At 37.7% G+C, this 27,907-nt stretch overlaps 1 protein-coding gene across 12 annotated transcripts in view; it reads right to left on the reverse strand.

Annotated features, from left to right (window-relative positions):
• The window catches only part of RBMS3 (RNA binding motif single stranded interacting protein 3), a gene marked incomplete at its 3' end in the record, with an annotated part of 726,099 nt that overhangs the window by 388,546 nt on the left and 309,646 nt on the right, over nucleotides 1-27,907 (reverse strand). For all 12 annotated transcript variants that reach the window (XM_081246096.1, XM_081246094.1, XM_081246095.1 and 9 more), the window contains one exon: nucleotides 10,541-10,632. In XM_081246096.1, coding sequence (XP_081102222.1) covers nucleotides 10,541-10,632 — 92 coding nt within the window. The remainder of the gene's footprint in view (nucleotides 1-10,540; nucleotides 10,633-27,907) is intronic.

Genomic DNA, 27,907 nt, shown 5'->3' on the forward strand with positions numbered 1-27,907 from the left:
AAGCATCCTAAGACACTACTACAAGCAACTCTATTCCAATAAAATGGATGACCTGGAAGAAATGGACAAATTCTTATAAAGGTATAACCTTCCAAGACTGAACCAGGAAGAAACAGAAAATATGAACAGACCAATCACAAGTAATGAAATTGAAACTGTGATTAAAAATCTTTCAACAAACAGAAGTCCAGGACCAGATGGCTTCACAGGTGAATTCTATCAAACATTTAGAGAAGAATTAACACCATCTTTCTCAAACTCTTCCAAAAAATTGCAGAGGAAGGACCACTACCAAACTCCTTCAATGAGGCTACCATCACCCTGATACCAAAAACAGACAAAGATACTACAAAAACAGAAATTTACAGACCAATATCACTCATGAATATAAATGTAGATATCCTCAACAAAATACTAGCAAACAGAATTCAACAACACATTAAAAGGATCATACACCATGATCAAGTGGGATTTATCCCAAGGATGGAAGGATTCTTCAATATACCCAAATCCATCAATGTGATACACCATATTAACAAATTGAAGAAGAAAAAACATATGATCATCTCAATAGATGCAGGAAAAGCTTTTGACAAAATTCAACACCCATTTATTTTAAAAACTCTCCAGAAAGTGGGCATAGAGGGAACCTACCTCAAAAAAATAAATGCCATATATGACAAATGCACAGCAAACATCATTCTCAATGGTGAAAAACTGAAAGCATTTCCTCTAAGATCAGGAACAAGACAAGGACGTCCAATCTCACCACTATTACTCAATATAGTTTTGGAAGTCCTAGCCATGGCAATCAGAGAAGAAAAAGAAATAAAAGGAATTCAAAATGGAAAAGAAGAAGTAAAACCGTCACTGTTTGCAGATGACATGATACTATACACAGAGAATTGTAAAGATGCCACCAGAAAACTACTAGAACTAATCAATGAATTTGGTAAAGTTGCAGGATACGAAATGAATGCACAGAAATCTCTTGCATTCCTATACAGTAATGATGAAAAATCTGAAAGAGAAATTAAGGAAACGCTCCCATTTACCATTGCAACAAAAAGAATAAAATACCTAGGAATAAAAGTACCTAGGGAGACAAAAGGCCTGTAGGCAGGTAACTATAAGACACTGAAGAAAGAAATTAAAGATGATACAAACAGATGGAGAGATATACCATGTTCCTGGTTTTGAAGAATCAACATTGTGAAAATGACTCTACTACCCAAAGCAATCTTCAGAGTCAATGCAATCCCTATCAAACTACCAATGGCATTTTTTACAGAACTAGAACAAAAACCCTTAAAATTGGTATGGAGACACAAAAGACCCTGAATAGCCATAGCAATCTTGAGGGAAAAAAATGGAGCTGGAGGAATCAGACTCTCTGACTTCAGACTATACTACAAAGCTACAGTAATCAAGATGATATGGTACTGGCACAAAAACAGAAATACAGATAAATGGAACAGGATAGAAAGCCCAGAGATAAACTCACACACCTATGGTCAACTAATCTATAACAAAGAAGGCAAGGATACACAATGGAGAAAAGACAGTTTCTTCAGTAAGTGGTGCTAGGAAAACTGGACAGCTACATGTAAAAGAATGAAATTAGAACACTAACATTCCCTAACACCATATACAAAAATAAACTCAAAATGGATTAGAGACCTGAATGTAAGACCAGACACTATAAAACTCTTAGAGGAAAACATAGGAAGAACACTCTTTCACATAAATCACAGCAAGATCTTTTTTGATCCACCTCCTAGAGTAAAGGAAATAAAAACAAAAATAAACAAATGGGACCTAATGGAACTTCAACGCTTTTGCACAGCAAAGGAAACTACAAACTAGATGGAAAGACAACCCTGAGAATGGGAGAAAATATTTGCAAACAAATCAACAGTCAAAGGGTTAATCCCCAAATATATAAACAGCTCACGCAGCTCAATAATAAAAAAACAAACAACCCAAAAATGGGCAGAAGACCTAAACAGACATTTCTCCAAAGAAGACATACAGATGGCCAAGAAGCACATGAAAAGCTGCTCAACATCACTAATTATTAGAGAAATGCAAATCAAAACTACAGTGAGGTACCATCTCACACCAGTTAGAATGGGCATCATCAAAAAAATCTACAAACAACAAATGCTGGAGAGGGTGTGGAGAAAAGGGAACCTTCTTGCACTGTTGGTAGGAATGTAAATTGATACAGCTGCTATGGAGAACAGTCTAGAGGTTCCTTAAAAAACTAAAAATAGAATTACCATATGACCCAGCAATCCCACTACTGGGCATATACCCTGAGAAAACCATAATTCAAAAAGACACATGCACCCCAATGTTCATTGCAGCACTATTTACAATAGCCAGGACATGGAAGCAACCTAAATGTCCACTGACAGATGAATGGTTAAAGATATGGTACATATATATAATGGAATATTACTCAGCCATAAAAAGGAATGAAACTGATTCATTTGTAGAGACGTGGATGGATCTAGAGACCGACATACAGAGTGAAGTAAGTCAGAAAGAGAAAAACAAGTATCATATATTAACACATATATGTGGAACATAGAAAAATGGTACAGATGAAATGGTTTGCAGGGCAGAAAGTGAGGCACAGATGCAGAGAACAAACGTATGGACCCCAAAGGGGGAAAGTGGCAGGGGTGGTGGTGGTGTGATGAATTGGGTGTTTGGGACTGACATATATACACTAATATGCATAAAATGGTTAACTAATAAGAACCTGCTGTACAAAAAAATAAATAAAATAAAATTCATAAAAAACGAAAGAATGATGGAGACCTCCCCAAATCTGAGGACAGATTTGGATACTCAGGTTCATGAAGCTCATAGGTCACCAAATGAACTTAACTTGAAAGATCTTCCCTAAGACCATTATAATGAAACAGTCAAAAATCAAAGACAAAGAGAACCTTAAAAGCAGAAAGAAAAAAGAATCTTGTAATTTACAGGGTAACCTTGATAAGGCTATCGGCAAATTTCTCAGTAGGAATCTCACAGGCCAGGAGAGAGAAGGAAAATATATTCAAAGTAGTAAAAGAAATAAAAACCTGCCAGTCAAGAATACTCTATACTGGCAAAGTTGTCTTTTGGAAATGAAAGAGAGATAAAGATTTCCTCGCAAAATAAAGCTGAGGGAGTTCACCACTACTAGACTTGTCTTTCAATAAATGCACAAAGGGGTTCTTCAAGCTGAAATGAAAGTAGCATGAAAACATATGAATATATACACTACACTGGTAAAAGTAAGCATATAGTCAAATTTAGAATAATACTATAATATGGTGGTGTGTTAACCACTTCACTCTAGTATAAAAGTTAAAGAACAAAGGTATTAAAAACATCTATATCTATAGTAATTTGTTAATGAATACACCATATAAAAAGAGGTAAATTGTGACATCAAAAATATAAAAGGAAGGGAGAAAAAGGTTTTGTGTGCGAGTGAGGTTAAGTTGTTATCAGGATAAAGTAGACTATTATAAGATAGTTTATGTAAGCTTCAAACCTAGTAGATATACAAAAGATAAAGAAAAGGGAATCAAAACATACCACTAGAGGTAATCATCAATTCATCAACAAGAGAAGAAGAAAGGAACAAGGGCACTACAAAACAGCTACAACAATTAATAAGATGACAGTAAGTCCTTACCTATCAATAATTACTATAAATGTACGTGGTTTAAAATCTCTAATCAAAGGGCATAGTGTGGCTGGATGGATTAAAAGACCTAGCTAACTGCTGCCTACAAGAGATTCATTTCAATTTTAAGGACACACATACTCTCAAAGTGCAGGGATGGAAAAATATATTTGATGCAAGTGAAATCAAAAGAGAATAGGAATATCTATACTTATGCCAGACAAAGTAAACTTTAAGTCAAAAATAGTAAGAGGAGACAAAGAAGGTCATTGTACAATGATAAATAGGGGTCAATTCATCAAGGATATGTAACAATCATGAATATATATGCATTGACATCAAAGCACCAGCATTATATTAAGCAAATCCTAATTTCTGAAGGGAGAAATAGGTACAATACCATAATAGTAGGGGACTGTATTATCCCACTTTCAAAACAAATAGATCATCCAGACAGAAAATCAATAAGGAAACAGTGACTTAAAGTATACCTTAGTCCAAATGGACCTAACAGACAAATATAGAACAAATATATTCCATCGGACAGTAGCAGAATACACATTCTTCTTGAGCACACAAGAAACATTCTCTACGATACGTCAGATAAATAAATAAATCTAAGCAAATTTAAGAAAACTGAAATCATACCAAGTATATTTTTCACCTACAGTGTTATGAAACTAGAATTCAGTAATGGAAGGAAAACTGAAAAATTCACAAATACGTGGAAATTAAACAACATACTCCTGAAAACTCAATGGGTCAAAGAAGAAATCAAAAGTAGAATAAAAAAATATATCTTGAAAAAAACCGGAAGAGAAACACAGTAGGCCAAAACTCAATGGATGCAAAAAAGCAGTTCTAAGAGAAGTTTATAGCAATAATAACAAAATACACATCCTTTCATGGCAAACTCTAAACAAATTAGGTATAGGAGGACCATACTTCAACATAATAAAGGTCATATATGACAAGCCCACTGCTAACATCATACTCAATGATAAAGGTTCAAAGTTTTTCCTTTAAGATCAGGAAGAAGACACAGGTGGGCACACTCACCATTATTCTTGAACATAGTGGTAGAAGTCCTAGACAGAGCAATTAGGCAAGAAAAAGAAAAGGCATCCAAACTGGAAAGGAATGAGTAAAATTGTCTTTGTTTACAGATGATACGATGTTATATACAGAAATCCCTAAGACTCCACTAAAAAACTGTTTGAACTAATAAATGACTTCAGTTAAGTTGCAGAATACAAAATGAACATACAGAAATCAGTTGTTTTTCTATACACTAACAAGAAAATAGCTGAAAAAGAAATAAGGAAAACAATCCCATTCACATTAGCATCAAAAAGAATGTAATACTTAGGAATAAATGAAATGTATTGATTGACTTTTCCACCCAGTCACAGGAAGCAACATCTTCCATGGTTACTAAAATTTCCCTTGAACAATGCCTCTCTCCTTCCTACGTGAAAGCCTTTGAGAAATTTCCTTGTTTGGCTGATTTACCAGCAGGCCCCACCAATGTAGTGACCCCTGGACACCAAATAGCCTTCTTACTCTCATATACCTGGAAATGATAAAAGCCAAGCAATAAAACCAGAGTAAAAGCAATATTAATATTGTCATAGGCCAAAAGAATCTGGCTGAGGAAGCCTAGTATGTGCCTCTACATTCAGAAGAGTAGCTTTGATAGACAACATCATGAGGCTAGTGGTTGAACTTCAGAAAAAAGTCTAGAATATTCTATGGAATAGGTCCTTCCTTCATTAGTTAAAATTCTCCTACTGGAATATAACTGTTAGGACTCCACAGAGGTGATGCATTTTTAAAAATTAATTGTATGCATACACATATTTGAACTTACAGAATTTATTTTCCTATGTTCATTGATTTTTTAATGATCTCTTCTGATCTCAAAATAAATGATTTTTTCCCCCAAAAGAACTATTATTAAGGTCATTGATTTATAAAAAAGAATTCCTTTCCTCTGGTACCAATCTGGTTCGCTACAATGGTTGACATGGTATTATTTTATTATCCTAATGGTTGACACAATATCTTTATATTATTCCCGATGGTCTGAAATCCTCTTGGATACTTGGTCCCTTTGGTGATCATTTAACTTCGATTTCTTCTACATATACCACAGTGGAGTGAACCACCGTTAGTGACTGGAATGGCAGTCTTTGTTGTAGACCTGATAAAGCCTTATCTAAAGGCCCTGAGGAGGGGTTGACTCCTTCCCTGCGGCGGGGGGGGGGGGGGGGGGGGGGCGGGCGGGGGTGGGGGGAAGAGATGTATTCTGTTTTCTCATGCTTGGAATTGACAGAAAGCAAATAAGAAAGAGGCCTGCTAAGCCCAAGGTTACTCAAGGCTTGGCTGGTGATAATTGGTGACTGTAGAGCCATTCCAGAGCCTCCAAATTTACATCCAGAAAAACTCAGTTTCTAAAACTATGCAGCCCTTCAGGGAGGCCACCATGAGACCCTGGGGAATAGTGGGCAAGGAAGACCCATCTGGATGGCAGACATGGGTGATGCAACTGGTTAACCAAGGAACATCCTACACTGACAAACCAAGAATTCTACTCCTGCCCAGCAGAATTTGATATGTATTAGTATCAGCGATTTCTGTTTGTTTTCCATTCTCTCTATTCCCAAGTGGTAGTTTTCCCTTGGATTCATGCTTCCTGTTGTTTCTCTGTCGTTCTATATCGTGGGAGTACAGACAGATAACTTGTTTTTTAAAGCTATGAGTTGCTAAGCCAAGAGGAGCAGCTGAGTCTGGGTCTGTTGGAGATGATGTCATCCCCAGATGTGATTACAGGGTGAGGCTTTGAGGGGGGCTCCCTTCAGGAAAGAATGAATGCATGTCACCCAAAATGTATAAATGGGAAGAACGGGTTTGTGTATGTTGGAGAGCCAGGGAGATAAATGACTCTTAATTTTCTCTACTATAGGCCAAGAAGCTAAAATGCTCATCATCCTAGAATCTCTTGCAGCTAAGGGGGAAACCATATGACTCAGTTTTGGCCACTGAGATGTAAACATAAGTTCCTGAGCTAGGATTCTGGAAAAGCTTTTAAAACTTCAGAATCAGCCTTATGATTCTTCAGCCTTTTGCCCTTTTCTTTTTCCTGGCTTAAATGTGGATATAATAAGTGGCACTTTAGAAAAGAACATGTAAATGTATGGATGAAAGCCACATATAAAGAATCACAGAGCAGCCTTGACCCTTGATGGCACCCAAAACATTTACCCTTCATTGCTTATCTACATCTTTCTTATTAATGAGTAAAATAAACACCTACAAGGTAAGCTATCATTAGTTGGTTTTCCTCACTCTTTTCTCTTTATGCTTGAGACATATTCCTTGGCAAATGACTATCTTTTAAATCCCTTAAAATTGGCAAGAGTAGCAACAACCAATATTTTTAATCCAGAGCTGTAGCAATCCCAGGAGATAAATCATATGCTGAAAATCCAGAATAAGAAAGAAGTTTTATTCAATGTTGATCTCCAACACCTAGCACAGTGCCTGGCACTTAGCAAGCAATAAAAATGTTTGTTGATTGATCCTATTGATTGTATTTTTCAGAAAACTTTTAAAATAAAGTAACACTTAAAGCATACATCAGGATTTACAGAAAGTTCAGTAACAAATTTGAATTTAATGCATAACAATATTTATTGAATAATTAACATGTATTGAATTGTAATCTAAACACTATACTAAATTCTTTGTGTTTATTTTTAGTTAATTTTCACAGCAGTCCTATAAACTAAGTATTATTATTGGAGAATTTCAGAGGTATTTAAATAAGCTAGACAAGGTCACACAGCCAGGTGGTATGAGAGCCAGGATTCAAGGCCAAGTATATCTCCCTCCAAACCTATGCTCTTAATCGCTATGTATTAATAAAATATTTTAAATCTGCTCTCCTAAAAGAAACACCCTTTGATCCCTAAAAACCCTTTCTGGCAGAACAGCAAGTACACAGAAAATGTCAGTCTGTGTTAATGGTTATACATTATTAATCAATTACCACTTACTGGATGATTTATTAATTCCTCCTGGTTGACAAATCAGTTGAATTTTTCATATGCACACATTGGAGTAAGTTAGCTAAATAAAGTGATTCACTTGGAGCGTTTCATGTTTGCTCCAGGTTGCTATTGGGAACCTCGGTTATTTGTGGCATTTTTGCTCGAAAATCCTGGAGTCATTAAAATCTGGCCCCACAGACTGCATAGTAGGATACTGATAAGGAAAAGGATGCAGGCGGCAATTCAGTAGATACTTAAACGGCAAAAAATATAGTGCAAGTTTCCCACACCTTGCAGACTGCAGGTTTATATGATAATAAACAATTATCACCAGGACAAAGGGAAAAAGGCCATGAAATCCAATAGCGCAGTGAGATATCTACTAATACAGGTGGTCAAGCTTGTTCCATTTCATTGTCAAAGGGAGGCTATTTACTTGCTTCCGGTAGTTCAATTACAGAGGCATTTACTGCTGAAAGTTTTCCAGTAGGCAGATGTAGATCTACAGCTCTGGGCTTTACATTCAAAATCAGTGAGGAAAAAAGGGAATAAGAATCTCCTCCACAGACAGCCTAATTGATAAGGTAGAGATCTGTAAGCAACTCCAGAAATAAAATAAGTGCCTTTAAGCATCCCAGTTGGAATCTCCTTACTGTGTATAGTGGGCATGGGCAAGGGTCAAGATGCTGACTATAACTAATGATTTTTTAGAAGCTCTTTAAAATATTTTCCCTTTGATAGTTTTCTGTCTAGATGAGATGTCAGTGGTTGGTGTGTGTGTGTGTGTGTATGTGAAAAATAAAAAGAGAGGGAGAGAGAGAGAGAGAGAGAGAGAGAGATTCCTTATGTACCAAAATGCTCAGAAACAGAGGGAAAATATTCACAATGGATCCTCAGTAGTTATAAAATCAAACACAACTTTCTTTTCCTCTTGCACAAGATAAAAGTGGTTTTTATCCAACAAATAACACTGTGTGTGTGTGTGTGTGTGTGTGTGTTCTGAGGACATTTGAAACAGTAGAGATTATACAGACTGTAATCATTATTTCTAAACTGCCACAATCTAGCAATTTCCAAAATTTGGCAGTGTATCCATAGACTAGATCAAAGATATGTCAATAACAAGGGTTTTTCTTGAGCATGTTTTTCATCATTTTCTTGTCAATAGGTTCTGCCTTTCAGTTGAAATTCAATTTATATTTTGCATACACCTAACCACTGTAATTTTATCACTTGTTTGCTGGGCATAAGAAACCACTACTTAAGTGGCCAAGTAACTTGACTCTTGTCAAGTAACCTTTAAACCAAGACATGTATGTAATTCCCTTATTAATTACAAAGATTAACTTCATCAATCTTAGTTCATGACCAAATTCAAAACTTCCAGGCACAATCATGATGAGAAATACACAGCTGAAAGATTTCAAATTCTAATTTATCCCACCTTGAAAAACAATTAAGGTGTCATAAAGGGCAATGAGTCCTCCAAAGTAATCTCTACGGGAAGTGACTCACAACAGAAGGTTAACAGATAGGGGAGGTATCAGCTTGCTAGAAGACAAGTGAAGATGAAGAAAACCAAATATACCACCTCTAGTTATTGGATGCTGAAATTGGAAAATGTCATCAGAGAATTTTAGCCATGATAATAAAATCCAAATGACCAAAAATTTGGCAACTTAGTCAATATAACTCAGCTCTCTGTGGGAATAGTTAAGAGTAAGTGTATACATAAATATGGCATAAAAGCATTAGATCAGGATTTCAAGATCTATTGGCTTTTCTACCTAACTTTTGAGAATCCAAAGATCAACACATTCACTGGTAGTAATCAGAAAACTTAAGTTGCATGTGAATAATTAATGGTCCAAAATGACCATTATTTTAAAACAAATATGTACCAAGCATGCCTATGCTATAACTAATTTTTAAAACTTTTTATTTGGAAATAATCATAGATTTACAGGATGATAGTATAGAGAGATCCCCTGTACCCTCCACCCAGTTTCCTCAAAGGTTATATCTTACATAATTTTAGTACAATATCAAAACCAGGAAGCTGACATTGTGTGCACAATATGTGTGCATGTCACTTTTATCATATGTGTAGATTCTTGTAATTACCACTGCAATCAGGATACAAAACTATTATAAATGATTTCATTTGTTTTCTTGAATATAAAAATGCATTATAATTTCAGGTAGAAAGTTCCAGACTACTTGTTTTACAAAACAATCACAGCATATTGAAAATTATTAATATTTAGGAAATTATTATCTAAGAAAACTCTATTTATAAAGGCCAAAGTGAAATTCTAGCAATACAGACAACATACATTTGTGTTAAACTTATTTCCCTGCACAGATTAGACCACCCCATCATTCAGCGATTGGCTCTCCGCAGCATGTGAGCGAGTTTTCAACATGTAGTTTATCAAAGACATCTTACTGAGAACTGTACTCCTCCCAAACTGTTTACTGGTGAAAGCCCCAGATACACACATGCGCATACACACACCGCTCTGGTCTGGGGTAAAACAGAACACTTCACAAGTGCCTTTAAATCACTAATGAGGTTACCATAATAAAGGAGAACAGTAATAAATACACACAAAGAATTAATGAAATAAACTAGCCAGGTTCTTCCAAGCCAGGTCTATCATGGGGTTTCTTATTTTCCCTAACAAGTAAACATAATCTAAATTGTTGCAAACTCCAATTCAATTCAGCTCAGGGCAGTGGAAAAATATATGATCACAAAAGAAAAAAAAAATCAGAATCGAAACACCATTCTTACCTTGGCCATTTGTGCCTGCACGCCATTTGCCTTGAGAGACGCTACTGCTTTCTGTGCAGCTGCCGGACTGTCAAAATCTACAAAACCATACCCTGTGAAAACACAAAGACCCTGGTTAGTACTCACAAATAGCTGCATCTCTGTCACACCAATAGAATGTGTGTTTGTGGTCACACTTGCACTCATGACCCTGCTTGAACCATAGACCTCAATCTATGGCCCTTAATATGTCAGGAAAGATACCACAATATCATTCAACATAAAATAGTAACTCGCTTATTTTCTAGAGGTTGCTTTTGAGATTGGCTATGTAATCAGCAAGCTGATTTAGACTAATTTGGTGAGTAAGGTAATATATTATTTAACCATGTTCTTCTTTCTTCAGTGGATTTGCTGCAAGAATGAGGAACACAAAATGCTGAAAAATACAGAAAAGTTTATCTTGAAAGTTAATTTTCTAAACCTCAAAAAAACTGATGGTAATAAAAGCCATGATAGAACCAGCATGAAGTTAGTACAAGAAACCTCAACAGTTTCTGGTATTCAGTAGGCATTCAATAAATGCATGTTGACTACATGAATGAATGAAGGTTGTGAATGAGTCCAGGGAGGTTTGAAACCAGTTGCAGTTGATTTCCAAGCTTGTGTTAAGTCATTACAGACCTCATCTCTCTCACACATAACATCCTAAATAAACAATTTGACTGTTAAGGAACCTGTGATAAGGAGTGAGTAAATAGAGAAATATTCAAGCGTCTTTTAAAAATAAGAAACAGGGCTTCCCTGGTGGCGCAGTGGTTGGGGGTCCACCTGCCGATGCGGGGGACACGGGTTCGTGCCCCGGTCCGGGAGGATCCCGCGTGCCACGGAGTGGCTGGGCCCGTGAGCCATGGCTGCTGGGCCTGCGCGTCCGGAGCCTGTGCTCCGCGACGGGAGAGGCCACAACAGTGAGAGGCCCGTGTACTGAAAAAATAAATAAATAAATAAATAAATAAAATAAGAAACAAAGACCCATGTCACTTATTTGTTACTTAAGTATAATCTGAAAAGGGTACAAGAGTTGCCTATACTGTTCTCTGATTGTGTGCCTGTGTGTGTGTGTGTGTACAGAGTGAGGCCAAAGAAACAGCCAGTAAAACAGAATAAATGAAAAGGGGATTTTGCATACCCATAAAATAGCTGATATTAGTTCAGGGCTTAGCCTAACAGTAATTTCAGCTGCCAAGAATATTTCAAAGTAAAAATGCTCAAGAATGAGTGTTTGGCACTCAATGCCCACCATACGTATCCTGCTCCTCTCCTCAGCTGTCAGGCAGGGATTTGCTCTGTATTCCAGTATTTTTCTCATTTAGAAGTTTTGAGGGGAACTGCTAAGGCAAACCTACTAACCATGCACTGTGACCATGCCCCACCCCTACTAAAATAACGAAAAAGTGAAAGGGAATTCAATTACCAAGTTGTTTCTTGTAATTAACTTTTTAATTTTCTCCCCTTGAATCTCTTCTTCTTTTTCTCCCTCCCAGCATGTTAACCTAAAATGAACTTGTTACACATCAGTGTACCATCAAATGCTCTTGAAAAGCTGGGCAGAGAAGCTGGGAAGTTTGTATTTCAAATCCAAAAGGAAGCCTGCTCTGTCAGTATTGCTAATTCCTTTCTTCCCACAAAATTCAAACTATGTGACTAATATGAGTATTACCACCCGCTAAGATGAGTAAGATGAGGGAAAAGGCAGAAAGAAAAAGAGGAAAAAGAACAAAATAAGTCAAGAAGTAGAGTTAGAGGGAGAGGAAGATAAAACTAAAATGAAGACTTTATCTCCTATGTTCCAGCAACTGCCCTGAGTGGGTGATGTGTTGACACCTGATGAAATGATAATAATACATGTACTACTGTCCTCATGCCTGTTCACGTATATACATAGAGAAACCGAAGCTTAACAGGTGACAAGACTGGTCCCAAATCACGAGCTGCTTAATCAGTAGAGCCAGGATGTGAAGAAAAGTCCACACAGGCCCTTTCCAAATATAATGTACTATGAACTGCTTTATAATCTTACTTTGTAAACTATTTCTAGAAGCCCCTGAAACCCACCAGAGAGAGGACACAATTCTTGAAAATCCCTTAGACTCTGAGGTTAGCACATGAAATAAAACAATCCCATAAAAGAATTCAACCCAGCTCATTCAGTCAGTACCCTTATTCATGGAGTGGTTGAGTTCTCAGCAGAACGGGCTACATGAGGTTTGACAAGGCACTCCTCCCACCTCATGCTTTGGTCAGTCTTCCTCATCTGTTTGCAGGCTCATTCTTTCATTCAATAAGGAAATTCTATGTCAGGCATTTTGCCAGGTACAGGGTATAGAGTAGTGAAAACAAACAAACAAAAAAACCCAGTTCTCACCCTTACGCAGCTTATAGTTGAGTTGGGAGATGGACATAAAACAAATAACCATAAAAATGAGTCTATAATTACAAATTGGTATGCCTTCTCTGAAAGTAAATGAGATCATATACCACAGAATCTGATGATTGATTGTTCATTATTGAAAGTTTTAAGGAAGCAGTGGTATGGGATGACCTGCATTTCTTAAAATATCACTCTAGCTGGCTTGCCTTAAAGATGGTACATTTCTTAAAATATCACTCTAGCTGGCTTGTCTTAAAGATGGTATTGGTTTTGGGGGAGGCAGGTAGCAAGAGTGGAATCAGGGAGATACCTTAGGGGCTATTACAGCAATCTGGACAAATGACAGCTGGCCATGAAATGGACAGGATGCAATGGATGGTCTGAGTTACATTCTGGAGGCAGAATTAACAGAACCCAGTGATGGATGGACTGGGTGGGAGTAGGGGAGATACAGGCGACAAGGATTACTACTGCTTTTTTTTTTTTTTTTTTTTTTTTTGCAGTACGCAGGCCTCTCACTATTATGGCCTCTCCCGTTGTGGAGCACAGGCTCCGGACGCACAGGCTCAGCGGCCATGGCCCACGGGTGCAGCCTCTCCGTGGCATGTGGGATCTTCCCGGACCGGGGCACAAACCCGTGTCCCCTGCATCGGCAGGCGGATTCTCAACCAGTGTGCCACCAGGGAAGCCCCTACTACTGCTTTTTCAGCATAAGCCAATGGGTGGGTGGAGATGTGATCTATAGAAATGGGGAGCTGGGAGGAGGAACAAACAGGGGAGAAGGAAAATTAAAATATTGGTTTGAGGCATGGTGAGCCACAAATGCCTGTGAGACATCTAAGTAAAAATGTCAAATAGCAGCTGGATATATTAGGCCGGTGCTCAGAAAAGGGAATAAGATTGGAAATGTAAACTAGGAGATTAACAGCATGATTTACAGAAACAGAAAAAGACAAAAGTGCCTGGTGTAAGTAGAAGCAAAGAGTCCAGGGTTGGAGCCTGAACTTCACCACTGAAGTGTCAGATAGGAAAATGAGATTGCAAAGGAGGCTGAAGGAGAATCCGAGGGAAAGAAGGAAATACAAAGGGAATAAGATGTCTCATAGCCAAGGTAAGAAAGCTTCCCAAGCAGGAGAGAGAGCCTGACGGTGACCAATGCCACTGAGTGAGAGCAAGATGGGAGCTTGAGAGAACCAATGTTTTAGGAGCGTGGACTTCTTTATTTAACTAGAGTTGATTTATAATATTGTGTTAGTTTCAGGTGTACAGCTTCAGATTCTTTTCCATTATAGGCCATTACAAGACACTGTAATGTATATTTCCCTGTGCTATAGATAGGTCTTTGCTGTTTATTTTATATACAGTAGTGTATATCATGGACTTCTTTTCATGCTTGGCTACAGGCCAGTGGAGGCGACTGAAGTCTGCTTGAGTAGTTGAAGAGCAAGACTAAGACAGGGAGGTAAAGAGAGTGTTTACAGTCTTCTTTGCCATTATGCTGCTGGGAAGGAGAATTAATAGCCAGCTTTAGCTCGAGGGGGATATGAGGTCAAAGGAGCTATTTGTGTTTGTTGGTTGTAAGATAGGAGATGCTATGGTTTTCAACCTTAGCTGCATGCTAGATGCATTTTGGGAGCTAAAAAAATGACCAATGCTCATTTCTCACCCCCAGGAAAATGAAATCAGTGTCTTCGGGAATGTGGCCAAGGTGTTTGCACACATACGTGTGTGTCTATTCCCCGGCTGGTTTCAGTGTGAAGCCAGGGTACAGTACTGCTGAATATTCATTCAAGTTATTCAACAAATATTTATTTGTTGCCCCTACTATGAGATAGATACTGTTCTTGGCACTTTTGAATGTTGATAAGAAAGATCAAGCAGAAGTCAAGTGATTAAAGCTTCAGGCAGATAAGGGGATAATTTATAGGGCAATGTTCCTGAGAAGGTGGAAGTGTGAGGGGTTCTAGAACATGAATGAAGTGCTGTCCTTTGCTAAAAGAGGGACTTTGCCCTTTGCCCATTGTAACTGGAAGGAAGAAAAAAAGAGCAGTCTCGACTACCAGGTGTTATTTCTTTGTATATCTTTGTTTCTGGGACATAGCCTGAGCTTAATAAACATTTGTCGAAATTAATTGAAACCATGTTTAAAAGATGCTAAGTTACTTCATGGGACTACAGTGGAGATTAACTAATAAAAATGTCTGTTAATACATTTTGACTCTAAAGAACAATATAAATGCCAAGCAACCACGGTTCTGGCTTAGCCACATTGCCACCCAGTGACGCCACCAAGGATTTCATGACTCTCGGCCTCTATCACAGTGTGGCTTCCTCCATTTTTTCCACTACACACATCACACAGGATATTACAAAATCAAGATGCTGTTCTCCAGGGCTGAACTCCAATCCAAACAGAAGAAATCCTTGTGAGGGCAGGAGACACCCTGAGCCTTGCCTGAATTGGGGAAGTTATGGGTGAACTTCAAGAAGAGTGTCTTTCCAAAGAGCCATCATGCCAGCAAGGAGAGTATACAAAATATCTAAGTACAAAATACCTAAGTACAAAATATCTCCTCTCCTGAAGGCTCCTGGGAAGCAAAGTTATAAATAAAGAATCAACGTTTCACTGAGTTCTGTGTTTTTCATACAAACTTTCACCAATTAAAATGAACAAGCAAAGGTAAAATGTCTCAAGCACTGCCCCCCCCCAAAAAAACACCACAATTCTGGATAAACATTGTATTCTTGACTTTTATGTGACAGCATATACTACATCACAATCAGAAAGGAACAAAATTAAATACGAAGCTGCCCCTAGAGAATAATGATGCCTTTACGAAGGAATAAAGCAACTCCAATTTGGTTTCAATTTGCTTTCCTTAACTACAAATCATCAAGCCTGGGAAGAGAAACCTCTGTACCTACGGCTGGTGAGAGGCAGGGTAGGGAGATCAGTTCAGCTCCAGCTAATAATGCTTTATGGTAACTGCTAAAATCCTCCATAAAATGGGACCCACTGGAAACACCAGCCCGAGTGACTGAAAGGCCATTGGTCTGCCTCAATTACATAATTAAGTTTGGCAGCAGGTTCAAATGAATGAAAACTGAATGTCACTGTTTTCTCCACACACCCTTGTCCTTGTTTTCCTTCCTTGTCAGGGGGATAAGGCCAGCAGTTCTGCAATTAGCGGGAAGCAGAGAGCAGCAAGAAAGAGCCATCTCCATGCTAATTAGGTCATTCGCCAAATGCACTCACTCCATTGGCAGAGCTAATCAATACTTTCCTGAAATGCTTTAAACTTGGTGTGTTAATTTAAAGTTTTGTTATTTTTATTGCACTACAAGCCTGGTGACTTTATAAAAAGAAGAAAATATATATATACATTAAGAAATTATGACAGAGTTCTACAAACAATGGTACTGCCAGAGCGTTTTTTGTTTTCTTCAGTGTTATCTGTAGGCAGCTTCTCTGTGACCTTTGCCATTCAGCTGGACCCCTGTGTGACAATTCATTTGAATTTTGTTAAAAGTCTCTTTATCATCTTTTTTTACATTTAATTTTTATTTTACATTGGAGTATAGTTGATTTACAATGTTGTGTTAGTTTCAGGTGTATAGCAAAGTGATTCAGTTATACATATACGTATACCCATTTTCTTTCAGATTCTTTTCCCATATAGGTTATTACAGAATATTGAGTAGAGTTCCCCGTGATATACAGTAAGTCCTTGTTGGTTATCTACTTTATATATATTAGTGTGTGTAGGTTAATCCCAAATGCCTAATTTATCCCTCCCCCACATTTCCCCTTTGGTATCATCTTTATCACCTTTAACAGTTAATTTTATACTTCTGTGTTGCAACTGGATCCTTAAATTCTCTATGTAAACTGCTTACATATTTACCGACTTTGGATGGTTCTTTATGTGAGGGAAATGATACAAACCAGAATTCCTGGTTCAGATGTGTGGTGGCATGAGCCAAGTGAGACTCGCTCTCAGAGTGTAGTCTCACACAACATTTCATATTTCTGCAGAATGACTGTCATAAAAGCCCACTTGAAACACAGATGGCTTGATGTTAACACCCAACTTCTTTCAAAGATGATCCAGATGTGAGTCAAATACGATTTTTAAACAGAAGTGAACGCTTTGTCTAGGAATCACAGGTTCCACTGAAGTTGCACTCAAATTTAACAGCTGAAGATGTTTAAGAATCGCCCTTCCATAAATCCCCCCTCTTTCTACTTAGGCTTAAGAATATTCTGCGGCTGTCATCTGAGCTCAGAGCACGGACAGAAGGTGGCCTGCAGGAAGGAAAGAGTGATTTGCAGGCTTCCTGGAAGTCTGCTGGACTCAAGGCTGCCTCCAGGCATCTGTATTTCGATTTTTTTGTACATCCCTAAACTGTTGAATGACTGCCAAATGTCTGCTCTTATTATTGGATTTCCTAGTTCTCTGCATTATGTTGATCAAAGGAGGTAGTTGAAGGACAGCACTGATAAATTCTTTGCTACATGTATGCTTGTAAAACCAAACTAACAAGGAAACCCAATCATTTCTTCAGTATTCCCTTTCGCACTGATGTCCTGTGACTGACCATTACAATGAAGCAAGGATGCTACAATGCAATAGCCCTACAGCCTAACTTACATGGGTGGAAAAAAAAAAAAAAAGGCAAAAGACAAATCCTGCTAGAATGCAGAGGCCAAAGACAAGAGTGCTCATTTTGAGGAAAAGAATCCAAACCATTAAAATCTGAAATGACCTCCACTTTGAAGCATCTTTGGAAAAAGGATGGAACCGTTTTATACAGAAAAGAACAGTGTCTGTACTTATGCAAAGGGCTGCAGCCTTCAGACACTTAGCAAACGGAGGCAAATAAGGTGGGTAACAGGGTCCAGCATACAGGAAACAGATTGCTTCATTCCCTTCCCCTGACTTCTGAGCTTAATTACCTAAACATTCTGATATTCTAGTGCCAGGAACACTAAAATAAGACATCAGTTTTGGGAACAGAATTGACCTGCTATATGGGACACTTTTGAACCATGATGTGACTTTCCTAATATTATTATTTAATCTTAATTTTTTTTATTTTTAAATTTTTATTATTTTTAAATTGAAATATAGTTGATTTACAATGTTATGTTAGTCTCAGGTGTACAACAAAGTAATTCAGAATATATATATACCTTTATAATTTATTACAGAATACTGAATATAGTTCCCTGTGCTATACAATAGGTCCTTGTTGTTTACCTATTTTATATATAGTAGTTTGTATCTGTTAATCCCAAACTCCTAATTTATCCCTCCTCCATCCCTTTCTCCTTTGGTAACTATAAGTTTGTTTTCTATGTCTGTGAGTCTGTTTCTCTTTTGTAAATAAGTTCATTTGTATCATTTTTTTAGATTCCACATATAAGTGATATCATATGACATTTGTCTTTCTCTTTCTTCACTTAGTATGATCATCTCTAGGTCCATCCATGTTGCTGTCAATGGCATTATTTCATTCTTTTTTATGGCTGAGTAATAGTCCATTGTATAAAGACGATGTGGTATATATTACTATCACTTAATTTACTAAACATCTACTATGTGCAAAGAAGATAGTGTGTTCAGTGCTGCAGGGAAAACCAAGATACTCTGATATGGCCCTTCCTGTCAGGGAGTTCATGGTCTAGTAGGATAGATAAAGACATTTAAATATAGTGGAAGGTCCTCTTATGCATGGGGTTACGTCAGTGAGCATATGCAAAATGGCATGTTTTCACTGAGTATAATATGCATGGCTTTGTGTGCACAGCTCTGCTCATCAGAGCTGAATACCTGAGTCAGGTCCCTTCTCATTGAGCAGCATGATGGTAAAACTATCCACATTCTACATTTATGTGTGCATTAGTCAATGTTTCTGTTTTCCTGTTTTTGTGCATAATAGAAACACATTAAGTTAAATACAAAATATAGGGAGGAATTAGTATCACATAAAAGATGAAAAGAAAGTGCTAGTGTTCTAAGATAGCAAATATTTCTTCCAGGTGGGGGCAAACTCAGTACACTTTGAGAGCAAACGACAAAAGTGAGGACTAGGGAAAAGAGATTAGGTCCCAAGTGGCATTTCCCTACAGAATAAGACAATTACAAAAGACACGACAAATTTAGGGAGCAACATACTTAGTGGCATGCCGCTTGAAAATGGGACACTTCTTATTCCAGTTATGGTGCACAGAGAGTCTTATTAAACCAAACACAAATTCAAAACCCAAAACTCACTTCCCTTGTCACCCTATTCAAATGATTTTTAAATGAGAGAAATTGCTTCTTTCTACTGAATAAAGTCAAAATTAGGATCAGGATCATTATTTAATGGGCTTAGAGAGATCATTATGCTTTACTGAGATTAAAGAAACTCACTGATTTGTCAAGGTTTTCGACTAAACCAGCCATGATTTTATTATAATATTGTAGAGATTAAGGGAGCAGTCTGCTTGGCTGTAAATGGATAGATTAACCTCTGTGAATCATCTTGCAAAGTTTTCCTTTCCTTTGTTCAAGGACACATATAAAATATATGTCTCATGTGAACCTTTGGTCCTAAGTGTCTCTGCCATCAACAGCAGTGGGATGTATAAGTGTATAATGCATTGTGGCCGCAGGAGCAGGCCAGGGTATTGATAAAACAATTCCACTGAGTCTGTAAGTATGATGGAAGCAAGCTGTAACTGAATACTCTAATTACAGCTCTGCAATCCTAGCCCACAGTAGGCAAAACTATGGTTTTATTCCAGGGTGCCCATCTTTCCCCCCCCTCTCTTTGCTCTGGCCTTACAGGCAGGTAGAACTGTAAACTATTCCTCCATCAGAAGAGCAGAGTTGATGGCCTCAGTGTGTGAGGATCAATGGAAGAACAATCTCCCCTTCCCCCCCACCCCAAGTACTTTAATCCATGCTCACTCAACGCCTCCAGCCAATGGCCTGGAAAGCTTGTTTGTAGTCTTACACATCCTTCTACAGCAGAGACATCTCCTGCCCTATGGCACATTCACCTTTAGAGGGTGGACACTGTAGTGCAACTAAGTAACCACCCAGAAGGATGCATTAAGCAGCTCACTGCAAGAAGGAAGGAAGAGAAAGTGAATCCTACATACAGGTAACCCTATGAAGAGGCATGCACCTGTGTGCCTTCGTTTTTGTCACAGTCTACAATCTAGCTAGTCCCTCCACAGACTTGTCAATCCATCTCTTATTTCTGTACCAAGCCCTGGGTCCCTTAGAACACCATTATTTTCCTGGGAAAGGGTTCCATCCATGATTTCCTACTTCCAAATCTTTGACAAAACTCACTTTGAAACCCTCGGGGAGCTTCTGTCTAATAAGTCATGCATTTCCTAACATATACCCATGTTTTACTGGAAACAGTCGTCAGTCATGTATTTATATGCCAAATTCCAAATATTTAAAATAAATGTCCACAAGTACTGTCTCTGTCACTATAAGTGGTGACTTTGACATCCTCCTGGACCCTAAATTACTTCTCTCCAACCCACCTGATATACCAAATACAATTCTAGTTTTGTATTAGAATCTAGAAAACAAAGAAACTTAAGTGTACATGTAGGCAATTGAAAATAACACATGCATGTGATTAAAAAGATTAAAAATAAAGTATAAAAATCATGCCAAACAAAACATTATTCAATGAAATGAAATTTCTTTTCTACCTAGACCTTAATGCTCTGGTCCAACTTCCCAAGAAATTGTCCAATGAATCTGTCTGTGTTCTAACTTGAAAAAACAACTAGAACTAATTCTTGAGCTCTTACTTTTGTATGTATTAGAAGCACTTAGGGATTTATAGAGAAATAAAATAATTTCTGCTATTAAAAATCATGAAATGAAAAACATTTGTAAGATTTTGTAAATGGCTCCACAATTGTCCATTTTCCCCTAAAAATAAATAGGAGTGTTGTTTTTTTTTAGTTTTAAAAGTCATATAATTTTATTGGAAATTTCAGTTGATATAGAGAAAAATTAGCCATGGTGCCACCTCCTAAAGCTAAGTAAATTGTTACCTTATTTTTTCCTTTATTTTTAACCAAAATGGTGCCACTTTATACACACATTATTATGTGTTTTTTTTTTCTCTTAATAACACATGTGGCTACATTTCCTGGTCGATAAATGTGGATCTCTAAAATACCATTAATATCTTATTTTCAGCATCCCAACTGACCAACTCTTTCTTAAAGATTTCTGAGCTCTACATTATGCCTTAGCCAAATGTTTCCTACTTTGCAAAACTGATTTTATTCCAATATTTTGAAAGATTTTTAAAATTAATAAAATAGTAATAGGCAATACTTTCAAAGCCTCCTAGACTTTAGAGAGTGGTTTTTCTTAAGTTTTTTGATTCTTTCAAAGATGTTTCAAAGAAAGACCCTTAGACATTACAAACCAAAGATATCAGAAACCAGTCAAATCAAATTCAAACGATACCCTCCTGAAATATAGGGACTGGAAGCACGTTTTCTTTCTCATTGCAATTAAGTTGGATCTATCTCAAAGGAATTTTGGAAATATATCAGGATCTTATGAGGCAAAATTACAGCTCTGTGGTTCAGAAAGGATGCCAAGAGTTTGAATAGTCATGCCATTATACTCATGACTGCACATTCATTTATAAGTTGAACGTGTAATCTTTTTCAACAATCAAAGACATGTTTTTCCCAAGGTAATTTGACCGTAATTTGTAAATTGGTACAGTAGCTGATTGCACCAACTCTTTTGAGTCCCTCTGATAGCTGGTGATCCATGACTTACAGCTGAGGTCTTTCCTCTTACAGGCAGAGCCTGCTTGAAGAATCCTGGTTGTCTAAAGAAACTAGGATTTCATGATCCTAGAAGATGCGGGTTGAGATGCAATTTAGGGAACAGTGACTAGGATATAAAATGGTCCTAAGTAGGATCAGGACCTGGATCACTAGGGAAGTGGCTCTACAAGCGGAACCCAGAGTGGCCTCCCATGAGAGGTTTCCTCCATTTATTTATTTTATACAGCAGGTTCTTATTAGTTACCTATATTATACATATTACTGTATATATGTCAATCCCAATCTCCTAGTTCATCCCACCACCACCACCCCCTTTCCCCCCTTTGGGTCCATATATTTGTTCTCTTCATCTATGTCCCTATTTCTGCCTTGCAAACCAGTTCATCTGTACCATTTTTCTAGATTCCACATATATGTGCTAATATATGATATTTGTTTGTCACTTTCTGACATACATCACTTTGTATGAGTCTCTAGGTACATGCAGGTCTCTACAAATGACCCAGTTTCGTTCCTTTTTATGGCTGAGTAATATTCCATTATATATATGTACCACTTCTTCTTTATCCATTCACCAATGGACATTTAGGTTGCTTCCATGACCTGGTTATTGTAAATAGTGCTGCAATGAATGTTCGGGTGCATGTGTCTTTTTGAATTATGCTTTTCTCTGGATATATGCCCAGTAGTGGGACTGCTGGGTCATATGCTAATTCTATTTTTAGTTTTTAAAGGAACCTCCATACTGTTCTCCATAGTGGCTGTATCAATTTACATTGCCACCAACCGTGCAAGAGGGTTCCCTATTCTCCACAAGCTCTCCAGCTTTGTTGTTTATAGATTTTCTGATGATGCCCATTCTAACTGGTGTGAGGTGATACATCATTGTAGTTTTCACTTGGATTTCTCTAATAATTAGTGATGTTGAGCAGCTTTTCATGTGCCTCTTGGCCATCTGTATGTCTTCTTTGGAGAAATGTCTATTTAGGTCTTCTGCCCTTTTTTGATTAGGTTGTTTTTTCAATATTGAGCTGCATGAGCTGTTTATATATTTTGGAGATTAATCCTTTGTCCGTTGATTTGCCTGCAAATATTTTCTCCCATTCTGAGTGTTGTCTTTTCGTCTTGTTTAGAGTTTCCTTTGCTGTGCAAAAGCTATTAAGTTTCATTAGGTCCCATTTGTTTATTTTTGTTTTTACTTCCATTACTCTAGGAGGTGGGTCAAAAGATCTTGATGTGTTGTATGTCAAAGAGTGTTCTTCCTATGTTTTCCCTTAAGAGTTTTACAGTGTCCAGTCTTACATTTAGGTCTTTAATCCATTTTGAGTTTATTTTTGTGTATGGTGTTAGGGATTTCATTCTAATTTCATTCTTTTACATGTAGCTGTCCAGTTTTCCCAGCACCACTTATTGAAGAGACTGTCTTTTCTCCATTGTATATCCTTGCCTCCTTTGTCATAGATTAGTTGACCATAGGTGCGTAGGTTCATCTCTTGGCTTTCTATCCTGTTCCATTGATCTATATTTCTGTTTTTGTGCCAGTATCATATTGTCTTGATTACTGTAGCTTTGTAGTATAGTCTAAAGTCAGGGAGTCTGATTCCTCCAGCTCCATTTTTTCCCCTCAAGATTGCTTTGGTTATTCAGGGTCTTTTCTGTCTCCATACAAATTTTAAGATTTTTTGTTCTACTTCTGTGAAAAAATGCCATTGGTAATTTGATAGGGATTGCACTGAATCTATAGATTGCTTTGGGTAGAATAGTAATTTTCACGGTACTGATTCTTCCAACCCAAGAACATGGTATATCTCTCCATGTGTTTGTGTCATCTTTGGTTTCTTTCATCAGTGTCTTATACTTTTCTGAGTACAGGCCTTTTACCTACTTAGGTAGGTTTATTCCTAAGTATTTTATTCTTTTTGTTGCAATGATGAATGGGATTGTTTCCTTAACTTCTCTTTCTGATATTTTGTTGTTAGTGCATAGGAATGCAAGAGATTTCTGTGCATTAATTTTGTATCCTGCAACTTTACCAAATTCATTGATTAGTTCTAGTAGTTTTCTGGGGGCATCTTTAGGATTCTCTATGTATAGTATCATGTCATCTGCAAACAGTGACACTTTAACTTTTTCTTTTACAATTTCGATTCCTTTTATTTCTTTTTCTTCTTTGATTGCTGTGGCTAGGACTTCCAAAACTATGTTGAACAATAGTGGGGAGAGTGGACATCCTTGTCTCGTTCCTGATCTTAGAGGAAATGCTTTCAGTTTTTCACCATTGTGAATGATGGTGCTGTGGGTTTGTCATATATGGCCTTTATTATGTTGAGGTAGGTTCCCTCTATGTCCACTTTCTACAGAGTCGTTATCATAAATGGGTGTTGAATTTTGTCAAAAGCTTTTTCTGCATCAATTGACATGATCATATGGTTTTTCTTCTTCAATTTGTTAATATGGTGTAACACATTGATTGATTTGGGTATACTGAAGAATCCTTGCATCCCTGGGATAAATCCCACTTGATCACAGTGTATGATCCTTTTACTGTGTTGTTGGATTCTCTTGCTAGTATTTTGTTGAGGATTTTTGCATCTATATTCATCAGTGATATTGGTCTGTAATTTTCTTTTTTTGTAGTATCTTTGTCTGGTTTTGGTATCAGGGTGATGGTGGCCTCATAGAATGAGTTTGGGAGTGTTCTTTTCTCTGCAATTTTTTGGAAGAGTTTGAGAAGGATTGGTGTTAGCTCTTCTCTAAATGTTTGATAGAATTCACCTGTGAAGCCATCTGGCCCTGGACTTTTGTTTGTTGGAAGATTTTAAATCATAGTTTCAACTTCATTACTTGTGATTGGTCTGTTCATATTTTCTATTTCTTCCTGGTTCAGTCTTGGAAGGTTATACCTTTCTAAGAATTTGTCCATTTCTTCCAGGTTGTCCGTTGTATTGGCATATAGTTGCTTGTAGTAGTCCCTTAGGATGCTTTGTATTTCTGTGGTGTGTGTTGCAACTTCTCCTTTTTCATTTCTAATTTTATTGACTTGAGTCCTTTCCCTCTTTTTCTTGATGAGTCTGGCTACAGGTTTATCAATTTCGCTTATCTACTCAAATAACCATCTTTTAGTTTTATTGATCTTTGCTATTGTTTTCTTTGTTTCTATTTCATTTATTTCTGCTCTGATCTTTATGATTTCTTTCCCTCTACTAACTTTGGGTTTTGTTTGTTCTTCTTTCTCTAGTTCTTCTAGGTGTAAGGTTAGATTGTTTCCTTGAGATTTTTCTTGTTTCTTGAGGTAGGACTGTATTGCTATAAACTTCCCTCTTAGAACTGCTTTTGCTGCATCCCATAGGTTTTGGATTGTCATGTTTTCATTGGCATTTCTCTCTAGGTATATTTTGATTTCCTCTTTGATTTCTTCAGTGATCTCTTGGTTATTTAATGATGCATTGTTTAGCCTCCATGTGTTTCTGTTTTTTACATTTTTTTCCTGTAATTTATTTCTAATCTCATAGCATTGTAGTTGGAAAAGATGACTGATATGATTTCAATTTTCTTGAATTTACCGAGTCTTGATTTGTGATCCAAGATGTGATCTATCCTGGAGAATGTTCCATGTGCACTTGAGAAGAAAGTGTAATATGCTGTTTTTGGATGGAATGTCCTATAACTATCAATTAAATCTATGTGGTCTATTGTGTCATTTAAAGCTTGTGTTTCCTTATTAATTTTCTATCTGGATGATCTGTCCATTGGTGTAAGTGAGGTGTTGAAGTCTCTCACTATTAGTGTTATTATCGATTTCCTCTTTTATAGCAGTTAACATTTGCTTTATGTATTGAGGTGCTCCTATGTTGGGTGCATATATATTTATAATTGCTATATCTTTCCTTGGATTGATCCCTTGATCATTATGTAGTGTCCTTCCTTGTCTCTTGTAACATTTTTTATTTTAACGTGTATTTTATCTGATATGAGTATTGCTACTCCAGCTTTCTTGTGATTTCCATTTGCATGGAATATGTTTTTCCATCTCATCACTTTCAGTCTGTATGTGTCCCTAGGTCCGAAGTGGGTCTCTTGTAGACAGCATATGTATATAGGTCTTGTTTTTGTACCTATTCAGCGAGCCTGTGTCTTTTGGTTGGAGCATTTAATCCATCCACATTTAAAGTAATTATTGATATGTGTGTTCCTATTACCATTTTCTTAATTGTTTTGGGCTTGTTTTTGTAGGTCCTTTTCTTCTCTTGTGTTTCCCACTTAGAGAAGTTCCTTTAGCATTTGTTGTAGAGCTGGTTTAGTGGTGCTGAATTCTCTTATCTTTTGCTTGTCTGTAAAGCTTTTGATTTCTCCATCAAATGTGAATGAGATCCTTGCCGGGTGGAGTAATTTTGGTTGTAGTTTCTTCCCTTTCATCACTTTAAATATATCATGCCACTCCCTTCTGGCTTGTACAGTTTCTGCTGAGAAATCACCTGTTAATCTTGTGGGAGTTCCCTTGTATGTTATTTGTTGTTTTTCCCTTGTTGCTTTTAATAATTTTTCTTTGTCTTTAATTTTTGTCAATTTGATTACTATGTGTCTAGGTGTGTTTCTCCTTGGGTTTATCATGCCTGGGACTCTCTGTGCTTCCTGAACTTGGGTGGCTATTTCCTTTCCCATTTTAGGGAAGTTTCGACTATAATCTCTTCATATATTTCTCAGGTCCTTCCTCTCTTTCTTCTCCTTCTGGGACCCCTATAATGCAAATGTTGGTGTGTTTAATGTTGTCCCAGAGTTCTCTTAGGCTGTCTTCCTTTCTTTTCATTCTTTTTTCTTTATTCTCTTCCACAGCAGTGGATTCCACCATTCTGTCTTCCAGGTCACTTATCCGTTCTTCTCCCTCTGTGATTCTGCTATTGATTCCTTCTAGTGTATTTTTCATTTCAGTTATTGTATTGTTCATGTCTGTTCGTTTGTTCTTTAATTCTTCTAGGTGTTGGTCTTTAATTCTTCTAGGTCTTTATTAAACATTTCTTGCATCTGCTCGATATTTGCCTCCGTTCTTTTTCCGAAGTCCTGGATCATCTTCACTATCATTATTCTGAATTCTTTTTCTGGAAGGTTGCCTATTTCCACTTCATTTAGTTGTTTTTCTGGGGTTTTATCTTGTTCCTTCATCTGGTATATAGTCCCCTGCCTTTTCATTTTGTCTGTCTTTCTGTGAATGTGGTTTTTGTTCCACAGGCTGCAGAACTGTGGTTCTTTCTGCTTCTGCTGTCTGCCCTCTGGTGGATGAGGCTATCTAAGAGCTTGATAGAGGCTATCTATCAAGCTCTCTGATAGGAGGGACTGGTGGTGGGTAGATCTGTGTGTTTCTCTGGTGGGCAGAGCTCAGTAAAACTTTAATTCAATTGTCTGTTGATGGGTGGGGCTGAGTTCCCTCCTTGTTGGCTGTTTGGCCTGAGGCGACCCAGCACTGGAGCCTACAGGCCCTTTGGTGGGGCTAATGGCAGGAGGGCTCACACCAAGGAGTACTTCCTAGACCTTCTGTTGCCAGTGTCCTTGTCCCTGCGGTGAGCCACAGCCACCCCCCGCCTCTGCAGGAGACCCCCTAACACTAGCAGGTAGGTCTTGTTCTGTCTTCTATGGCATCACTGCTCCTTCCCCCTGGGCCCTGATGCGCACATTACTTTGTGTGTGCCCTCCAAGCATGGAGTCTGTGTTTCCCCCAGCCCTGTCGAAGTCCTGCAATCAAATCCTACTAGCCTTTAAAATCCGATTCTCTGGGAATTCCTCCTCCTGTTGCTGAAGCCCCAAGTTGGGAAGCCTGACATGGGGCTCAGAACTTCCACTCCAGTGGGTGGACTTCTGTTGTATAATTGTTCTCCAGTTTGTGAGTCACCCACCCAGTGGTTATGGGATTTGATTTTATTGTGATTGCGCCCCTCTTACCATCTCACTGTGGCTTCCCTTTGTCTTTGGATGTGGGGTATCTTTTTTGGTGATTTCCAGTGTCTTCCTGTCAATGACTGTTCAGCAGTTGGCTGTGATTATGCTGCTCTCGCAAAAGGGAGTGAGTGCACGTCCTTCTACTCCGCCATCTTCAACCTGCCCCCTGAGAGGTTTTCTACTTTGCTAC

The sequence above is a fragment of the Mesoplodon bidens genome (assembly GCF_964165515.1).
Source record: "Mesoplodon bidens genome assembly, chromosome: 10".
In the NCBI taxonomy this organism is placed as follows: Eukaryota; Metazoa; Chordata; class Mammalia; order Artiodactyla; family Ziphiidae; genus Mesoplodon; species Mesoplodon bidens.